The sequence below is a fragment of the Salvia splendens genome, chromosome 10, assembly GCF_004379255.2.
Source record: "Salvia splendens isolate huo1 chromosome 10, SspV2, whole genome shotgun sequence".
NCBI lineage: Eukaryota > Viridiplantae > Streptophyta > Magnoliopsida > Lamiales > Lamiaceae > Salvia > Salvia splendens.
This window is the reverse complement of record NC_056041.1, coordinates 1,786,172-1,806,908: the sequence shown is the minus strand read 5'-3', so window position 1 is coordinate 1,806,908 and position 20,737 is coordinate 1,786,172. Positions and strand designations below refer to the sequence as shown.

General features: G+C 39.5%; 3 protein-coding genes across 3 annotated transcripts; all 3 read left to right on the top strand.

Annotated features, from left to right (window-relative positions):
- Window positions 1-118: 118 nt before the first annotated feature.
- LOC121750283 lies at window positions 119-1,933 on the top strand. Its single transcript, XM_042144800.1, has 2 exons — window positions 119-264; window positions 1,098-1,933. Exons 1-2 carry the CDS (start codon window positions 195-197, stop codon window positions 1,694-1,696), a joined length of 669 nt encoding a protein of 222 aa, XP_042000734.1. The 5' UTR covers window positions 119-194; the 3' UTR covers window positions 1,697-1,933.
- Window positions 1,934-7,394: 5,461 nt separating this feature from the next.
- On the top strand, window positions 7,395-11,805 carry LOC121752188. The gene is made up of 6 exons (XM_042147126.1): window positions 7,395-9,305; window positions 9,800-10,233; window positions 10,316-10,477; window positions 10,640-10,715; window positions 10,787-10,942; window positions 11,411-11,805. Exons 1-6 carry the CDS (start codon window positions 7,968-7,970, stop codon window positions 11,558-11,560), a joined length of 2,316 nt encoding a protein of 771 aa, XP_042003060.1. The 5' UTR covers window positions 7,395-7,967; the 3' UTR covers window positions 11,561-11,805.
- Window positions 11,806-14,045: 2,240 nt separating this feature from the next.
- Window positions 14,046-20,022, top strand: LOC121752317 (copper-transporting ATPase PAA2, chloroplastic-like). The gene is made up of 17 exons (XM_042147313.1): window positions 14,046-14,711; window positions 15,029-15,106; window positions 15,210-15,307; window positions 15,418-15,471; window positions 15,621-15,707; window positions 15,915-16,079; window positions 16,309-16,419; window positions 16,545-16,613; window positions 16,947-17,056; window positions 17,178-17,283; window positions 17,367-17,433; window positions 17,513-17,592; window positions 17,694-18,148; window positions 18,320-18,494; window positions 18,752-18,883; window positions 19,083-19,233; window positions 19,494-20,022. The coding sequence occupies exons 1-17, from the start codon at window positions 14,084-14,086 to the stop codon at window positions 19,619-19,621; spliced, it is 2,694 nt and encodes an 897-aa protein (XP_042003247.1). The 5' UTR covers window positions 14,046-14,083; the 3' UTR covers window positions 19,622-20,022.
- The last annotated feature ends 715 nt before the right edge of the window (window positions 20,023-20,737 follow it).

The window sequence follows — 20,737 nt, the reverse complement described above, 5'->3', positions numbered from 1 at the left end:
TACACTATATCGAAAAAAGATGATAGGGTGAAACTGATAGTATTCGTTAAGTCGAGGGGGCAAATTGCAAAAGACAGATCGCTGTCATTGTCGGTGGTGATTTTAGTTGGAGAATCATCATACTCGAAGCCAACTGACAAAACTTCTCTTCCATAGCTAAACTCTCTCTCTCTCTCTCTCTCTAAACTGCAGCCATGGCGAGTCCAGTTTGGGTTTTCGCATCTCTCATTTTCTTAATTTCAGCTTCTGCTGCAAGTGCTCAGAGTATGGTTCTTTATCTATAAATTATTGCATCTCGTTTCCGTTTAATTAGATGCTGGATTGCTCTATCATTTGCAATGTCTTGGTATAGATTGAAAAGGGGAAGTTAAATTAATGTTGATTTATTCACTTTATTAGATGTAGTTCCTTGATCATCTTGTTGATCTTAATTTGGTGCGTGGTGTGGTTTCATTTGATTTAAATTAGTTGCCCTTTTTTAAGTATACATATTTGCGGAAATTCAAGGCCTCATCAATTGTGAATTTACCAAATTTATTTTGGGTATGAATTTATTGATGTATAAATCTGGAGTAGACAAAAAGGAAACTATACAAAATGAATAATGTATGAAGATTCATCATCCTGCATTCTTTAAATTTATCTATCATGAAAGCTTCAATTTGAAAATTGTGATGATACTGAAACTGGATCTTGCTTTCCTCACTACCAGTACGATAGATTCATTCTTTCAGAAACTGCATTTTATTGGTATAATCTTGAAATCGTGTTGATCTCGTGGTAACTGTTTTCGAGTGCAATATGCTTCGGTTTTAGTAAAAGGGCATTATAGATCTCGAATGTTTCTATTTCTCTAAGCAGATGTTTACATCACGGGTTAGGAAATTAGATAGATATGAATAATAATATAAGCTAATTCACATTTACTTTGATGGATTCGACGAATTTGAGCTTGTGTGATCACAATATCGTCCAAAAACTCTATCATTCCATGTCTGTAAACAGATATGATGGATTCGACAATCCTGAGCTCGTGTGATCGTGTGGTTGTCGAAGAACTCTATCATCCTAAGTAAACGTCCCTTTACAAAATGCAGGTAAAGTGACGGATAACCCTGCTGATGAGCTCGTGGCCGTGGTCAACGGCAATCGAACAGCTAGCAAACTGTCGTCCTTGTACAGCAGCCAAGGCCTCGCGTGCATTGCTCTCCAATACATCAAAGCGTACCAAGGGGACTGTGGTGCCGTAGGCGGACCAAAGGCCAAGAAACCGGCTGACTCTGAGTTTACTGAAACTTTTGCTCCCGTCTGCGGTGTTGTGGCCTCGACCCTCGCCCCCATCACCGGCCGCCTACTGGGGTGCCAGTCGAAGTACCTGAAGCCGTCGGAGGCGTTTTCAGAGATCTTGATGAAAAACAACAAGAGCATGGAGATAGTTCAGAGCAAGAACCACACGGAGGTCGGTGCTGCTGTTAGTGGCTCGGACAGTGGCTCGTACTTTTGGTGCGTGCTGTTCAGTAGTGGGAAGTCGAACAGCAGCTTCGCATTGGAAGGGACTACGGCCAAGATAAGCCGGCCAGGATGCTTCAGCGGCGCCAATGATGTGTGTAGTGGCGCTGCTTTGTCGAGGACGCCTCGTGTTTGGCCGGCCGCTGCGGCTGGTTTGATTGCATTGGCTTATGCATTTGGATTTTGAGATGAGAATTAAAGATTTTGATATACCAAAGCTCTTTGAATTATATGCCACAGCCGCGGTCCGGCCCGGCCCGCCGCGTTATTTATGCCCTAACATTGTCACTAAATATGTCATTCCCTTTAATACCTCACATCATTTTGTACTAATTTCGTCCTTAAATAACATCTACATGGTATGTATCCTAAATTCATGTATTCTAGTAGGCGTATTAGTGCAAGCATCCTCTTTTTCGATTTATGTGTGTATGGGTCATGCTAATCTTCTCTACAACGTTCCGATTTTATCGATTGTCCCAGGAGGGAGTATTAGGGCAAGCATCAAGTGATAGAATCAATTGATTTATTGGGCTTGAGTTTCGCTTCATATTTTTTAAGTTTCTAATTTTCTTTTGTTATTTTATTTGTAATTTTCATTTTTCTTGTATTATGTGGCTTAGACCAGTTTAAAATCTTTGGGTTTGTCACTAGGTGATTCATTGAGAATTTTCTCTAGAAGGGCTCATTATTGTGTAACTTTAAGAGCATCCTCATCCGTGCGCTTGCCAACGAGCACGGATGTAGGCCCGAACCTACTTTTACTCACTGCTCTTAGGCAAGAGCACATTCGTGCTCTTTCGCAAGGACAAGATCAAGGATCCCACCATTCTATTATTCAATTTAAATAAAAACATTTCCACAAAATTAAAATGCATTAAAAATATTCGGAATACTATTACAAATTACAAAAAAATTAAAAATTACATAATTAAAATCCTAAAAATTAAAAAGTGCATAATTAAAATCCTAAAAAATTAAAAATTACATAATTAAATTCATAAAATTAAAAAACCCCACTACTCGTGGTCGAATTTCGCCCAAATGTGTTTGATTAAGTCTTCTTGTAGCTCAATGTGGGCTCGGGTATCGCACATTGTGTTCCTTGTTTCGATCCTCTCGTCCACCGTCGTATGCACACCTCGGCGTGGGGGAGACCTCGCGGTTGAGCTTCCGGCTTCATCCTCGTCGTAAAAGCTAGCCATCATCGGTCATTCGTCAGCTATAATCATGTTGTGCAAAATAATACACGTGTACATGATGTCGGCGATATTTTTCACGTACCACAACCGAGACGGGCCCTTCACAATATTGAATCGGGCTTAAAGAACCCCAAAAGCTCTTTCGACGTCTTTCCAAGCGGACTCTTGACGTTGCGCAAAAAGAACATGTCTCGGGTCTTGCGGGTTGCTGAGCGTCTTCACGAAAGTCAACCACCTTGGGTAGATACCATCGGCGAGATAGTAACCCATGTGGTATGCATTTCCGTTGACGGTGAAGTCGATCGTCGGTGCTACACCATTCAAAACATCATTGAAGATTGGTGAAGAATAGAGCACGTTCAAGTCGTTGTTGGATTCGGCAATACCAAAATATGCATGCCAAATCCATAGGCGGTAGTCGGCGACCGCTTCAAGGATAAGTGTTGGGCCGCCGCCTTTGTGAGCGCTTAAGTGTTGCCCCCTCCAAGCAGTCGGATAATTCTTCCACCTCCAATGCATGCAGACAATGCTGCCAAGCATACCGGGAAAACCATGGATTGTTTCGTGAAGATGAAGCAACCGTTGGCAATCATCGGTGGTGGATGCCCGAAGGAATTCCCCACCGAAAGCTGAACGAACGCCATCGCAAAAAATTTTAAGGTAAAGTATTCCAGTTGACTCACCGACATGCAAATACTCGTCGAAGAGGTCAGCCGTTTGCCCAATAGCAAGTTGTCGGATGGCACACGTGCACTTCTGCAACGCCGAAAGACTTTGCCGACCGGTTGCGTCTGTACTTGTTTGAAAGTATTCAACACGGGCGGATAATGTGTTGACAATACGCATAAACAAGCGTTTTGACATGCGAAAACGGTGCCGAAAGTTATCTTTCAGAAACCGCGGCTGGTCGGAAAAATAGTCGACAACTAGCCTTTCGTTGGCTCCCTCCCGGTCAAGATGGATGTAGCGGCGAGTTGATCTAGTTGGTCGAGGAGGAGGGGCGGGGGTATTCGCGGCGACATAGGCTTCATAGGCGGCACGATATTGTTCATAGTATTATTGTTCTTCGCGCTCCGCTTCCGCAATGAGATTGGTGAAATCCATTTGAGAGGGTTTTAGTGAGAGAGGAATATGTAGATAAGTTGTATGAAAAAATATGAATGAGAGATGAATGAGAGATGATTTGATGTGAAAAATGGATGATGAATGTGTGTATTTATAGATGATTTTGAGAATAAAAAATCAAAAAAAATCCAAAAAATCCAAAAAACGGTAAAAAAAAGGTAAAAAAAACGGCCATATTTTTGGGAATCTGAAATTTTTTTATTTTTTTTTAATTTTTGGTATTATTTTCGATTTTTAAAAATAAAAATAAAAAATGAATTTCCAATGGAAATGCCGTTGGTCAATCAGAACGCGCCACGTTAGCTGCTCGCTGGCGCGGACGTGCTCTTAGCTAAGAGCAGCGCCGCGCCAGCGGCAAGAGCACAACGGCGAGCAGGCGGTGCCGCACCGCTAGGACGGACGGACGGACGAGCCGCTGCTCACCGCTACAGATGTTCTAAGATACACTGTAGTAGTACTAATCTGGAAGTCCAATTGTTACAAAGATTCTATCAACTCATAAAACAAAACCACATCATTAAATCTCACCATTGTGCCCATAATTCTCATAAATGTTACCAACTTCATAGATGAGGGTAAAAATGAGAATTTATTGTATAATAGCCAATTCTTAGCTAGTCTCAATTATGTAGATTTTGTTGGTTTAGAGCATCCGCAATGGCGGACTTCTGCGTGAATGTCAGACCGGCGTGCACGACGCCCGCGCAGAATATCCACCATTGTGCAACTGTTCAACAGATACGGACACCGCATGTCTGCGCCTTTTTGCTGACGTCCGTCGGGACGTCCGCCATTGCGTTGACTCCCACGGACTGTCGACGCAGAATTCCCGATTTTTGCATTATTTTTTTAAATAAATTCTATAAATATGTCTCGTTGCACTTGATTTCAATCGCACCACTTGTTTTAACAAGTTTCTCCCTCTCTAACACACTTTTCTTTCGAAGAACAATGAAGCACCACAATAGCGATTCCCCCGCTTCGAGCGACTCATCGTCGCCTTTTTGCCCGTCGGCGGAACGGCGCCGATGTCTGCCGCGATGCCCCAACTACCGGGGATGATGCCCCAACCTCAAATGCCGGCGAGGATGATTCCCGGGTACTACAACATGTACCGGCGGCGGGGAATCCGAGGAGTGCGAAAGCGGTTTTTTTTATATTTATGTAATTTTTTATGTATTTTTTAAAATTAAGTATGTTTTTAAAAAAAATAAAGTGTTCTTATTTTCTCCATATTTGTGTCGAAATTTTACTTCTGTAAATTGCTTAATTCCGTAAATTGTTAAATTGGTGAATTTGTGAATTTTTTTAATACGGGAAGTCCGTCGGGATGTCATTGGGGATGTCCGCCACTGTGCAGTGGAATGTCCGTATGACGTGACATCCGTAGTGAGAAGTCCATATGACATGACAGGAGGTGTTTTTGATATGTCCGCAAGGATGTTTGCCGGGACATCCGCACCACTGCGGGTGCCCTAATGAAAAAGCCCACATTTCTGCCCAAATATAACAAGAATTAGGTGAATATATTAATTTCCGTGAATAAACAGAATTAGGTGAACATTTAAATTTCTATGAATAAACTTTAATTTTACCTATAGATTTATATTCTCATATGGGACAAAATTCTCTCTCTCTCTCTATCTGAATGCCAATGAATAAATTTTTAATTAGGAAGAAATCAACTAATTTCAAACTAGAAGCTAGTAGGAAGGTTCATGAGCATTTACACAAAAATTGACATGAAATTTCCAACTATATTAAATGTTACGCGTATTTAAAAAAATCAAAGTACAAAAATATAAAGCAGTACATTTTGCTACATAAATGTAAGAGGAGTATTAAATAATTTTAATATTTACATTATTTACATGGTGATGAGATGCCTTTTGTCAAGTGGAATAAATGTCTGCTCTGGAAAAGAATTCCACTATTGTGCTATCATGCAAATAGTATGATAAAATCAGACCTATATTGAAAAGAAGCAAACAAAATTAATTTCAATTTTCCAATGCAATTTCGCATTCAATAGTTAATTGGTATTTTTTGTATTTACGTAGTACAGAACATTTCATAGTCATGTCATGTGGTATCAATTGAATGTGTGACATCTCAATGACAATTTTATACTGCTGAAAATAATATTTTGTATAAATAAATACTAGAATGTATGTTCCTCAGAAAAAAAATATAGAACTACATTTAGTTGCAACAACTGTATAATTGAAATATACACTAACTATAGAATAATGATAGAAATCCATGGGTTCCATCCTAAAACCAATTGGTGATAGGAGGAGGGGCCCATGAGACTTATATACTAGTTTCAATTTTTATCTTGACACCGATATGGGACAGTTATATGTTATATTTTTAGTTTCAATTGCCAACACCCTCCCTCAAACCCTTCAAGGTGAACCTTGGAGGGGTTGGACTTTTTCTAATCGATTGGACAATTGGCCCAATTTTTTTTCGATCAGTTGGACCACTGGCCCAAATTTTCAGCCCAGTTATACTGCTGGGTCAGTCATTTTTTTCGGTTTCAGCCCAGATATACTGTTGGGTCAGTCAATTTTTAGCCCACAATCGGTGACCCGCTCTGATACCATGATAGAAATCCATGGGTTCCATCCTAAAACCAATTGGTGATAGGAGGAGGGGCCCATGAGACTTATATACTAGTTTCAGTTTTTATCTTGACACCGATGTGGGACAGTTATATGTTATATTTTTAGTTTCAATTGCCAACAAATAATCTTCTTCCACTTCCAAAATTCTTATTTTTCTATTTTAATTTATCCATACAAATTAATTATCTGTCATTTTTGGTAATATAATTTATTTTCCTACTTCTCTCAAATTTTTACTTTCAAATCATATTCATTCACTTATAATTATCATTTTGATAATTATTTAACTATCTCAGATTTTATTAATTTCACATTATCATCCGTGTAGATTACAAATAATATTTGAAAGTGGATAGTTGTATTCGTATTTATTTTTCGTTGTATATTGATAGGACATTCGCATCGAGAAAACTTTATTTAGTATCCTCTCTGTCGACAATAACGGTCATAATTTTTTTTTCCATTTTTTGTCATTTACTTTTTCCGTTCTATCATTTATTTTGCATTTAACGCTGCGTTATCTACTATGTACGCTATCGGTAACGAAATTAGAAGGTAATTGAAACAAAATTCCCGAAAAAATTACTAAGCATGGTTACATTATGGTTCGTTTCGCAAATTTATAAACCAATCGAAAAGTCGTAAATTTTATTCTCATTATAGCCGATGATTTTTTTAGTAAATCATGTATGAACGAGACTGTGTTATCTATTCATAAAGAAAACAATATCATGTGAATGAAAACATCAACGTATTGTACATTATCATTTTTTTTCCCGGCATGAGATAATTGAGAAAAAAATAGGCTGTTTAAAATTATGAAATAGAACCAAAATTTGAGAATATTAGCCTATAATTATGGAGATTTTATTGCAAATATATACAGAAATACGCATATATAGACGCAGAGCAAATTTCTAATGTGAATGCATCTAGAAAAAGGCAAGAGAGAAGCCATTCGTGCAGTTCGACAAATCTCTCTCTCTCTCTCTCTCTCTCTCTCTCTCTACCGCAATCTGCATTCCCCCTTTCATCCACTTTTAGCTTTCAATTTTTTTTCCCAAATCTCAAACACTAGTCTTCGTCAATGAATTCAGATTCCCCTATATATACAACAGCTGCTGCTGCTTTCTTTATTCATATCGCCAGCCGAAGCAATTCATTCCCTAAATTACCCTCTCTCGCTCCTCTTTCAAATCATGCTCCACACCACGCTTCTTTTACTCCACTCAAATCAACATCTTTCCCCTCTTGCGATCCTCCCAATTCCCCGATTCCTGTCCCGTTGATCCCTTTTTCTGGTCCCGATTGTTGCCCATTGGTTCTTATTTGTCGCGGATGGTCGTTGTTGGTCTTGATTTTGATTTTTGTGGAATTATTCCTGGGGTTGATCCTAATTTTGTTGGGGGTTTGATTTTTTCAATTCTGAGAAGCTAGGGCTAGTTTATTTATTTTTGCCCTAGAATCTTGTTTGGGTTGAAGCAGTGTTCTTGAGTTAGTAATGAAGAGGGTTAGTGGGACTGGGGATGATGGGGAAGAGGAGAACTTGGAGTTGAAGAAGTTAAAATTGTTTAGTGGGAGTGATCAGAATTATATCGACTTAGATAGAAACGAAGGTGAGGAAGAGAGGGTTTTTGCTGAGAGTAGAACTCTAAATGGCGAACATGTTGATAGGAACTTGAACCATTTTGGTAATGTAGTCCCTAATGATCTTGATGATGGCTTAAGTCTTGGTGGTTTCGGGGAGTCGTCGAATATGTGGGACTACGACCTAAATTTTGATATGTTTTTTAAGGAGGAAGAGCAAGGTTTACCTTTGGATCTCAACATTCCATTGCATAATCCATCCCCTAATAGGAACAAGGGCCTTTTGGCATATGGTCAATATCCTGACGAGAGGCTTGTTAGTAAGGGCAAGGAGGTTGTCGACCTTGTATCAGACGATGATGACAGTGATGTGGAAATCGTAGGGTATACGCATGGTTATAATCAACAGATAGAGTCAGGGGAAAGGTTGAGCCTTGGATTGGGGCTGCCTAGAATGGATAATGGTATTGGTGAGAGTAGCCTAGCGGCCAGTGGTGCGTTTGGATATCCCACTGAAGAAAAGGGCAAGGGTAGTGATATAAATTCGTGGTTATCGCTTAAGGGTAATTATTTTTTTAATTTGGATTCGGATACTGATAATGACGGACCAGTCCAGCTGATTGAGCCGAATGACGGACCAGTCCAGCTGATTGAGCCTCCTGCGGAAGCGGTTGAGGGCCTTGAGGCTATGCTATTGCAAGCAGAAGTAATGGCTAGAAGAGCCGCAATGGCTCCAAGGGACCAGGAGAATAGGAGAAGGGCTGCTAGACAACTTGCACGTGTTAACATTTTCGATGAGAATAGAGGAGACCAGCCTTCTACTGAGAAGCAACAACCACCCGCCCCTAATCCTATGGAAGGGTTAGGAAAATTGCCAGGGCCTTTTGGTGATGCTTTGAAGATGGTGAGAGAGAGAACCTCAAAGCGAGCAGCTGAGCAGTTGATTGAGTGGAGCCCCTCGGTGAATAATCGGCAAAGAAGCATCGCTGCAGCCTTTGTTCCTTCGCTGCTCAATCTATCACTGAAAGCTCTTGCTGAATGTGCTGAGGGAATGGTGTCACTCAAACAGGTCCCAGATAACCTCCGAGTAAGACTGACTAACAGATTGTGCGATAAAGGTTTAATGAACGTTGTTTTTTTGAACTTTCTGGTGGAAGGATCTCCAACTGAAATACGCATAAAGAATTGCTCGTGGCTAACTGAAGAGCAATTTCAGCAGACAATTGGAAAGTGTGAGACTGATAAGTTACAGGTATTTTCTATCAGTTCTTTAATCTTTTATATGCACTACATACTTTTGTGCTGACGATACTTTTATAGACATGTCTTTCACACACATATATGTTTATGGGCATCCTCATCTTCTATATAGATTCTGAGACTGTGAATAGGTAACGTATATACTCTGCTAGTGTGGGTAGGGATAGGTGATAAATTCTCTATGATGGGGCCATTAGGGAGACTGTTGAAGTTGGCACACCATGCAGCCATTAATATTGTTGTCGTTTTATGAGCCTTTGCAACCTATATCTAATCAAGTGTTCGAAACTATGGGCAGGCTCTTGAAATCTCTGTTTATTTCCTACATGTATGAGTTGATAAGTGGTTTAATGTTTTGTTTATTTGTTCTCCTTCTGGATGAGCCTGAGCCATTCTAACTCATGCAATTATGTTTTTTCGCCTAATGCTAATGCTCGTGTAATTATCATGGTGGAACAAATTACTTACACTGATATATGTTTGCAGGTGCTTCAACTTGATCTATGTGGGCAATGCATGCTTGATATTGCATTCAAGGACATATTAAACAAAAATCATAAAAGTTTTTCTAGATTGACTATCATGTCTCTTAGAGGCGCCTGTCGTTTATCAGATGATGGGCTCAGGAACCTTGTCAAGTCAGCACCTCTACTTAGGTCTATCAATTTGGGTCAGTGCACCCTTCTAACCTCTGATTCCGTCAACTGTATAGCTGATTTTTTGGGATCAGATCTGAGGGAGTTATACATAGACGAGTGCAATAAAATTGACGCAATGAAGATTTTACCCGCATTTAAGAAGTTCAGATATTTGGAAGTCTTATCCGTTGCTGAAATTCATACCATAAACGATCAGTTTGTGGACGGACTAGTCACTGCTTGCGGTCAAAGTCTCAAGGACCTCGACTTTGCTAATTGCATGTAAGTTATTTTAGTTAGTGCCTCTTGCTGATCTATTTTTTCGATTATGATTTAACAGTCATCTATTTCACACTGGCTGCAGCGAACTGACTGATTGCTCTCTCCAAACCATTGGCAAAAGTTGTGCTGATTTGTGTTCGTTGGACATTTCCAACCTGAATAACTTGACAGATCTGGGGTTGGAGCATCTTGCCAATGGTTGTAGATCAATTCAAAAGCTCAAACTTCGCCACAATGAATTCAGGTTTGTATCACCTCTGCATTTTCTGTTTCGTATAAACTTATGCAGCTTCACTGGATTAAAGAGTCATGTAAATTATGCATTGGCAGTATAGGGGAATGATATATAATTGGAAACATATTTCTTTACATCAGTAACTGAATATGGCTAATCTGCTGTGTGTAGTGATGAAGCTGTGGCTGCATTTCTAGAAAGCTCTGGAGACGCCTTGTTGGAACTTTTACTGAATAATATGGCAAAGGTACCTTTACTGATTTTTGCCCTCCTTTTATTCTATTTCGATGCTTGTAACCAACGCGTGAAATTTGGCAGGTCGGACCCCTTACTGCCTTGTCAGTCGCCAAGCGTTCAAGAAAGTTGTTGACTTTGGATATATCATGGTGTCGCAAAATCAGTAATGAGGCTCTAGGATTGATTGTTGATAGCTGCTCGTCGCTGAAGCTGCTCAAGATCTTTGGCTGTAGGCAGGTGTGACCCGAATTATTTTGATGCATGAGCTTTTCATAAATATTACTACTAGTAAACAAATTGAATTCTTGAATCATCTGATGCTCTAGATGAAAATTGAAAGCAGATATATTACTATGTTTGTAGATATGTGGTGAATAAGCTGTTTTTAAAGATAGGTTGTTCTTGTCTTCATGAATAAACTCTCGCGATATCATTCTTGCTGCACTGCTATAGAATAACTCATGAAAAGTCTTGCTGGGTACGAATTCAATGGCGTGCTGTTTGATATCCGTTTTATGCTAGAAAATGAAAGATTAACTGCTATATTTGAGCAATAAGAGTTTTTTCCTGATTCATTTATACTCTCCTTTAGATCATGTTTCTTGATTTGATATGTTTGCAGCATCACTTATTTAAAGGAGATTGATTGTTTTCGATTGTCCAGTGATTCAATATAGATCACTGTATCTGTTTCTGTTTCTGCAGATCACCGCTGGGTTTCTTCAAGGTCACTCGAATCCACTTGTGAGGATAATCGGGTCGAACTTCACTCCACTATTGGATCATCTGGATCTGCTTGAACCTGAGGAGATGTTCTTGCGGTACTCACCTCTTCCAGTTTTCTCAGAAGATTGACATACATTATAAAGAGAGAAACAGAGCTGCAAGATGCAACATTCCTAGCGTTCCAACTACGCGTCTCTCTGTAGGTTGCTGCAGTTTTCTTCATGGATTTAGATTAATTTTGTTGGAAATTTTTGCTATCTTCATTAGCTTAGTGCAAGTAACATTAAAACAAACTTCCCCTCTGGATTTCATAAACGATATTTGTGTATATATATATCATTGTTTTCACATGTTGATATGTTTGCTACTCTAAATTCACCACATCTGTAAGAGAGAGAGAGAGAGGCAAAAATCTAACATAGAATCCACCACACATACATACAAGATGAAAAAGGAAAGCTGTAAAAAAGCCTTCAAACAAACAATAAATTCACCAGAACTCCAGACTAGAAGGACTTCCACTTGAGCACGAAAGTAAGGATGATCAAAACGACGATGATCCCGGTTGAAGAGCCGCCTGCCCGATGAATCCAGTAAGGATCCAACCCGGTTAGGCCGTGCTCCATGAAACCCGAGACGGCTATGGCCATTATCAGCAGCAGCTGCAGGAGGGGAAGGTATGACGAGAAATTCACCGGCTCTTCCTCGAGCTCTGCCTCAGAGATCGAGCTGCGATTGATGTAGAGAGGTGAGAGTATAGCAAGAATTGCTAAACCTATGGCCAGAGCCCTCTTGTCATGGGCAGAAAACCTGCTGTTTCTCCTCAGTGCTTCTTGCTCCATTCAGAGGGACTTTTCTTCTGCTTTCTCTTTCTCTTTCTCTAATGCTATGTAGTTTTGGCATTTTTAGGAGATGGGAGCTTCTAAAACAAGATGTTGGAGTCTAGAGAGATAAGATAAGAATAACTAGAGAGAGGTTGGAGAAGCCCTCTCTTTATTTGTGGTAAAGATATGTGGGAATCTGATTCTTGCAGCACTATGTTAAATTCTGAGAGTTCAAAAGGAAACTCAGTTAAAGTAAAAATGAATGTAAGATATGTGCTCATTGCAAAAGAGAGAGCTAAGAACAAGAATTTACACAAAAAGTAAGAACTAGTCAAAAGATTTAGTATGAAAACGAAGAGAAAAGGCAGGTTTGATACACTTGCTCCTGGAAGCAGTGACGTGGGACGACGTCTTTGGAGGGCTGTTTGATGCCTCTGCATCCGGGAGATCAGCTGGTGCTGTATCTTCAAGTAAGGGTCACGTACAGTGCAGCTTTGCTTATCAAGAAACCCGGCTTGGCCAATCGAAGATCTGCAGGCTAAGACGAAGCATCAAACATCAAAACACAGTATGCATTTCTTGGAAGAGGCCAATGCTGAGGAAGAAAACAAGTGTGTCAAGAAACTGAAGAAATTTTGCTTGGCCACATGAAGATAGCAGGCGAAGACGAAGCATCAACCATAGACGAGTAAATTAGTACGTAATCAAGAACACTGGTGTGATCTAAATGCAATGCTGCAATGTTTTGCATCAACTAGCAAATGCATTACAAGTTCGCCATGATGCATATATCCAAATAGAAGTCGAAGGCGGGGTCCATACGACTGCTGGAGGAGGGTTGGGGAACCAATTCAAGACGAGCCTAGCGACGAACAAAGTGTTGTAGAAGTTCAGAAATCCATCTGCCACCTCGGCTCCAGCCACTGGATAACCGGGTAAAATGGCTGCGAAATTCGAGCATGGCAGCATTACCAGTTCTGCCACTTTCTCCTCTGAAACTCACTCACAACATCAGTTCCTCAACATTACAAGCATGAAATATCTCTCACAAACATTACAAAAAACACTTGCTATTGATTTTAATCAATAGTTTGACGAGCTAAAAAACGTGGATATATATTTATATTTTGCTGAACCATGGATTTTCGTGATAATTTATTATCCACCTATCCACCGGTCACCATGGAGTATAAAGAAATGCCTTCAACTTATGGAGAAATTCTATGCAAATAATATATCACATGGCAACTATATAAAAATCAGAAAAATTAAGATCGCTTGAGTTCCAATCATTTCCAATAATTCTAATTTTGAAAAAAAATATCATTTAAATAAGAATATTTATGAATTTATGGTCCATTACTAGCTTTCAAATCATACAAATTAAATGATAACTACAGTCCCGAATCAAAACTGCTAATTAATCCCAAAAGCAAAACTCATGAACTTCAATTTTCAACGAGTACATTAAGGAAAAAAGGCCTATAATTAATTAAAATCGTGTAAATGGCATCATCTCAAAACAATAATTCGATTTTCATGCTACAACCAATTTCATCAAATTTTAAAACAATAATTTCATAGAACAAATTAGTTCTACTAAATTTGTAATTTCTTCCGCAATTTTTTAAGGATAATGTTTCTCTTTTATATGGAGTAGTACTAATTACAATTACTATTATTTTATTATAAATAATAATAATAATGATTATTTTTAATTCCACGTTTGACCGTGATCCACATGCACCACATGCGGCACGTGCCTCTCATTTTTAAGATCAAAATTTCACGCGCTGCCGGCGTCTGATCACTCTCTCTCTCTAGAATCATGTCCACCACCAGTCTCCTCCGTTTCTCTCTCTCCCCTCTCACCTCATCTTTCCACCACCGCCGCAATGAGCTCCTCCCTCTCCACTTCAACCCCCGCCGCGGCACCGCCGCAGCTCCGCACTCGCCGAAATTGCAATCATTCCCCCGCGTTTCCTCCAAGGCCGTCGAATTCCAATCTCGCCGCGAAATCCGGCAGGCGGAGGAGGAATTGGAGCCTAAATCAACTTCAACCGTGTTGCTCGATGTGTCCGGGATGATGTGCGGCGCTTGCGCGACGCGTGTGAAGTCGATCCTCTCCGCCGACGAGCGCGTGGAGTCGGCCGTGGTCAACATGTTGACCGAGACGGCGGCGATCAAGCTGAAGGAAGGAGGCGTTGGGGATTTCTCAGCCGTGGCGGATGAGCTGGCGGAGAGAGTGTCGGCGTGTGGATTCGACGCGCGGCGGAGGGCGTCGGGGATGGGGGTGGAAGCGAAGGTGCGGAAGTGGAGGGAGACGGTGGAGAAGAAGGAGGCGCTTCTCGTGAAGAGTAGGAATCGTGTGGCGTTTGCTTGGACGCTGGTGGCGCTCTGCTGCGGAGCTCACGCGTCTCATACTCTGCATTCTGTTGGTATTCATGTTGGTCATGGTGAGACAGAGCTTTGAGAAACTTGTCAGCTTTGATGTTTGTTGTAAATGCTTATGATCCTTGTGTGCTGAGTTCATCAATATTTACTTACCATGATTGCTATAGTACTGCTTCTCTTGGAATCTTTGATGATTAACTTCAACTTTAGAGCATGTGCTACGCTATTTTTGTTGAATTATGTATCAATGTGGTTTTTTGAAACCGTTAATTGGCAATCTTATTCTACTCAAACCATACTTTTGTTTTATCTCACTGTCATTTCCCCATTATATTGGTGTAACTGGTTTTGGTTGTGCTATTCATTTTATTTTGTCTAGGGTCATTCATGGATATTCTGCACAATTCTTATGTCAAAGGTGGTTTGGCTTTGGGTACTCTGCTGGGACCTGGACGAGGTTAGTTCATTTAAATCTGCTACACTGGTTTTTTTATTGTTAGTTTTTTCATATTTGAAATTGATACAGAATACAAGATTTATATTCTCTTATTATGGTCTAGATTTGCTTGTTGACGGATTAAAGGCTTTTAGGAAGGGCTCACCCAATATGAACTCCCTTGTTGGCTTTGGATCAATTGCTGCATTTGCAATAAGTGCGGTAAGGATATAACTATTGTTGAGTTCTTCTTTTCCCAAAAGAAAGTTATTGATCTCTATGTTGATACTTGTTTGTATCTGCATTTCATTAATTGATTCTGGTCTTTTTAGGTGTCACTTCTCATCTCCGAACTTCAATGGAATGCTGCATTTTTTGATGAACCGGTATGATTTGATATAAATTGGATTTGGTATTTCCAACTGGTTGAAAGCATAGTTCACTGTGATTACCAATCTCCGTGGAAGTTGCAGACTACGTCATGGGATCTTGTTGAAGTTTTCTCACTGAAATGAATTGACTTTCTAGCATGCAGGTTATGCTTCTTGGGTTTATCCTACTGGGACGTTCGCTGGAAGAAAGGGCTCGACTCAAAGCATCCAGTGACATGAATGAGTTATTAGTAAGTTCTAACTGTTAAAATAAAAAACTCTCAAAGGGGCTTTCTCGAACTCCATGAGTTGGTAATTGTTATCTCTTTGCATGAGTTGGTCGAGTTTATGTAACACATTTCATGCGACATATCATATGGCAATCATATAGAATTATCCTCTTTTTATTGTCTTTCGGCATATCTTGATCGGTAATTGATTATTTGGTTGTGCTGCAGTCACTTATATCAACTAAATCAAGACTTGTCATTGCTCCCTCTGGAAGTGATGTCTCATCAGACAGCGTTCTCTGCTCTGATGCAATGTGTATTGAGGTTCCCACTGATGATATTCGACTTGGTGATGCAGTCTTGGTCTTGCCTGGAGAAACAATTCCTGTGGATGTAAGTGCTCCATACTAATAGTTTGTTTATAAGAAATGCTAAATCTCAAATCTAACACTTCTTGGAGAGTGGCTGAACAGACTAACTGTTAAATAATCTGTTAAAGAATATTCACAGCCATTGTAATGGTTGGAATCAGAAGACAAAATGTGATTAGTGCTTAGATCGTTGTAAAGTTTATAATTGTTGGTGGGTCTAGATTACTTAAATCGTGAGACTGTCTGCATAGGGAAAAGTTCTTGCTGGTCGAAGTGTGGTGGATGAGTCCATGCTTACTGGTGAATCTCTTCCTGTATTCAAGGAAAAAGGTGTTTCTGTTTCAGCTGGAACAATTAATTGGGTAAGGCACCCAGAGTATATTGGCATACCACTAAGATGTTATGGAGCCATGTATATGTTAAATCATGGTTGCTTAATGAGTTATGACCATACCTAAACTGATGCCTTTATTGCAACATGTTCCAGGATGGTCCTTTAAGAATAGAGGCCACGTCCACTGGTTCAAACTCAACAATATCCAAGATTGTTAACTTGGTGAGCTCTCTCAAACATGAAGGAAATAGGCATTCAGCCCTGGACAGCAGGAGTAGAATTTTTCAATTTGCTTTAACGTTGAGCTCTCATGATATTTATTGGGTCCATTATCTTTCAAGGTTTCTACTCATTGTCCTGGCATTGAGGGCTCAAATAATATTTCATAGCGTTATTCCCTATCAACAAACTCTTCTAGACCCCTCCCTTTGTTAATCTCTTAGCATGTTTTTTTACATAGCACCCAAATGCTTATTATGGATAATCAGAAATCACAGAATGGCTCATTTTTGGAATTTTAAAATGATTCCTCTACTTACCCCTTCTTGTTTGAAGGTTGAGGATGCTCAAGGACGTGAAGCACCTATTCAGAGACTTGCGGATTCAATTGCTGGCCCTTTTGTATATAGTGTCATGACATTGTCAGCAGCCACATTTGCTTTTTGGTGGGTTTATACCTTCACTTATATACTATGAATTTCTAAATGCATAACTGTATTTTCTGCATCATCTTATATTACTCATTTCCAAGACATGCTTTGCTTAATGCACCTCCTTTTCTCTTAGGTACTATATTGGAACTCATATCTTTCCAGATGTCTTGCTTAATGACATAGCTGGGCCTGATGGGAATGCACTGTTACTTAGCATGAAGCTTGCGGTGGATGTTTTGGTCAGTACTTCTGACTCTATGCATATGAGTTAGCCTCGACTCTTGATCCTTACCTTGTCTAAATACTGTATGCTCTTTTCCAGGTTGTGTCCTGTCCATGTGCTTTGGGCCTTGCAACACCAACAGCAATCTTAGTTGGCACTTCTCTTGGTACAGTTCAATGAAATTATGTTTAATTTTCACTTTTGGTCTTGTTCTAGAAGCTTTAATTTTCTTCACTTCCCATCAGGAGCGAAGAAGGGATTGCTTATAAGAGGAGGAGATGTACTTGAACGCTTGGCGGGGATCGATTACATCACCTTGGATAAAGTAAATAGACTAACTTTTTCTGGTATCCTGTACTTGGATGAAAATGAAAAATGTAATTGTATGAATTAGATATATTTACCTTTCCTATTTTCTACATTCAGACAGGAACTCTAACTGAAGGAAGACCTGCTGTATCAGCTGTTTCTTCATTTTCTCACGAACAATCTGAAATACTTCAAATAGCTGCTGCTGTGGAAAAAACAGCTTCACATCCACTTGCAAAGGCCATTATAGCTAAAGCAGAATCATTGAATTTGAATATTCGTAGCACAAGAGGGCAGTTAGTTGAACCGGGTTGTGGGACCTTAGCAGAAGTAGATGGACTTCTTGTGGCTGTTGGAAAACTAAGTTGGGTTTACGAGCGTTTTCAGCAGAGAACTAGCCTCGCTGACATAGAGAAACTGGAGCAGTCTGTGATACACCAGTCATCAGTGGATGATTCATCTTCTGTCCATTCAAGGACGGTCGTTTACGTTGGTAGGGAAGGTGAAGGCGTCATTGGTGCTATTGCAATCTCTGACAATTTACGAGCTGATGCTAAATCTACTATAACTAGGTATATGTGTCTCCTGAACCAAACACGTAGTGTTTGGATTTTCTGTGAAAAGCTACCAGTGAGTGGTAGCTCCAAATAAAAACTTGCATAAGGTTAAAGCTGGAAATTGCAATCTGCTTCTGAGTCATTTCTATTTTTCTTATTTGGTTTCTTTCTTTTGATATTTCAAAGGCTTCAGAAGAATGGAATTCAGACAGTCATCTTGTCAGGAGACAGGGAAGAGGCAGTGGCAGCTATAGCAAAATCAGTTGGGGTCGAAGATAAATTTGTGAACTGTTCTTTGACACCACAGCAGAAGTCTTGTGCTATATCAAGCCTTCAAGCTTCAGGCCATCGTGTAGCTATGGTAATTATCTATCTGTTTTGTATTCAAAGTGGAAATATGGAAGTGCTTATCTTTGGTTTTGACATTAGTTGTACTCAGCATTGCATATAGGCTTATGTGGAGGATTGCCACCATCATTTCTAACTGTTTTACGTATGCACCATTAAATGAATTGCTATTTCGAACTAGTACTTGTTGTGCATGTGGATCTGAAATGTCTACTATAATCTCACAAGCCTTCGATGAATTAGAAGCTCAAACTTACTTGTCATTTAAAGGTTGGTGATGGTATCAACGATGCTCCTTCTCTTGCGCTTGCTGATGTTGGGATTGCATTGCAAATTGAAGGACAAGAAAACGCTGCATCAAATGCAGCATCTATCATTCTCTTGGGAAATAAGCTGTCACAGGTATGCACTCATTGCGGCATACATCATTCTGCTTTCTGTTAACTTTCGTGTCTTTTTATGGGTCATATGTCGTCTAATCTTTCTTGTCTTCCTCCTATGCATATAGATTCCAGTGTTCGTTTAGGAATAAAGACTGTATTTCTATTAATCTAGGATTTCAATTTCGTGGCCTGAAATATTTACTTGGTCTTCTGGCAAGGTGGTAGAGGCTATTGATCTTGCAAGAGCAACAATGGGTAAAGTACGTCAAAATCTAACATGGGCAGTTGGCTATAACGCCATCGCAATTCCAATGGCTGCTGGAGTTCTGCTTCCCCATTTTGATTTTGCTATGACACCTTCTATTTCAGGTGCCTACTCTCTAGTTTCTCTGGCTAACTCCCATGCTTCGGCCAAATATCTAACTTTTCATGCATTCCCTGCAAATCAATACTTAGCTGCCAAAAGTTCAGCTTCTGACCATTATTGACTTCGTTTCTTTAACAATATCATCTTTACTCATCAAAATTGAGGAAAACTAGTACCTACTTGACTCTTATTACAGCTTGTTTTTTATCAATCGATCTTTTAATTTGTAACATCTCGTTTGATGACATGTTTGTCTGAGCAGGGGGTATGATGGCTTTTAGCTCAGTCTTCGTTGTCACAAACTCACTGCTTCTGCAGTTCCATGGCCATCAAAAGAAGAATGAAAGAAACATATATTCTCAATCTCAGAACCAAGAAGAAAAGAGCTAAACCACACATCTCTTCTTGATAAAAAAGGATTTCCCGTTGAGTATCTACATCAGCTTCAGGGCCTCCAGGAGGAAGACAAGGTTCGCCCGGTCGTTCCATCCCACAATAACGTGCCCACCGTTGATTTGGATAGTATATACACAGCTACGTTTCTCAGTTGAAAATAATAATCCCACACCCATTAATTCCACTTATCCCACGACAAAACATCAATTCCTCGAAAAAACGCAAGTTTGGATTTATATGCAAGTTGGTAGAGCAGGAGGAATTGATGTTATTGGAAGAATTAGAGTTTTATGAAGTGTATGTCATTTGCTTGTTGTAATGTTATTTTTAAGCAACATGAATTCTGCATTGTCTCATTATTTTCTCTTCAATCTAAATTATGAAGTTGTAGGTTATTTTCAATCCTAAAAACATTAATGACTCGTTTGCTAGGTTATTTCTCGTAGATAGTATGCCTATATAACTCACCCTAATAACGAATTTTGATGCATGAGATATCGAATTCGTAGGTCATGATTAACTTATTCCTACGTTGCTTGTGATTGTTTTGTCACAAGGATAAAAACAATACTAATTCTACACGTCATTATCCCTATTAAATATCTCACTCCATATATAACATTCAATCATGTCTAATCTATTAAATCCAACACCAATTTATTCACACATATTATAAGTAGGCTGTTGGCGGGCCCAAATAAAATAGTTCAGCTTAGTATATCACTTGTTCGGGCCGAGCCAGTATAGGCCCAATGTAGTTATGCCCTATAAAGAAGGAAGCCCGTTTCCAAACAACGGCGATAGAGACGGTCACGTTGTTTAATTTAATGATAGAAACGTTACATTCAATATTATACCAAGAAAGAGCAGATGACGTGTCGCTTAAGGAATTATACTAAAGATGCATAACTATTTCTCTGTTTATTTTTTTTGGTAATGCTTGAAAATTTAATATTCCAATTATTTATATCCCAAATCAACATATACTACTTCCTTCATCCATAGAAATACACAGATTTTAATGTATAACTAGACGTAACCAAATGAAAAAAAGAATCTATTTTCATATTGAAGAAAGCAATTTAGATCATTTTACCACATTAAGTCTTT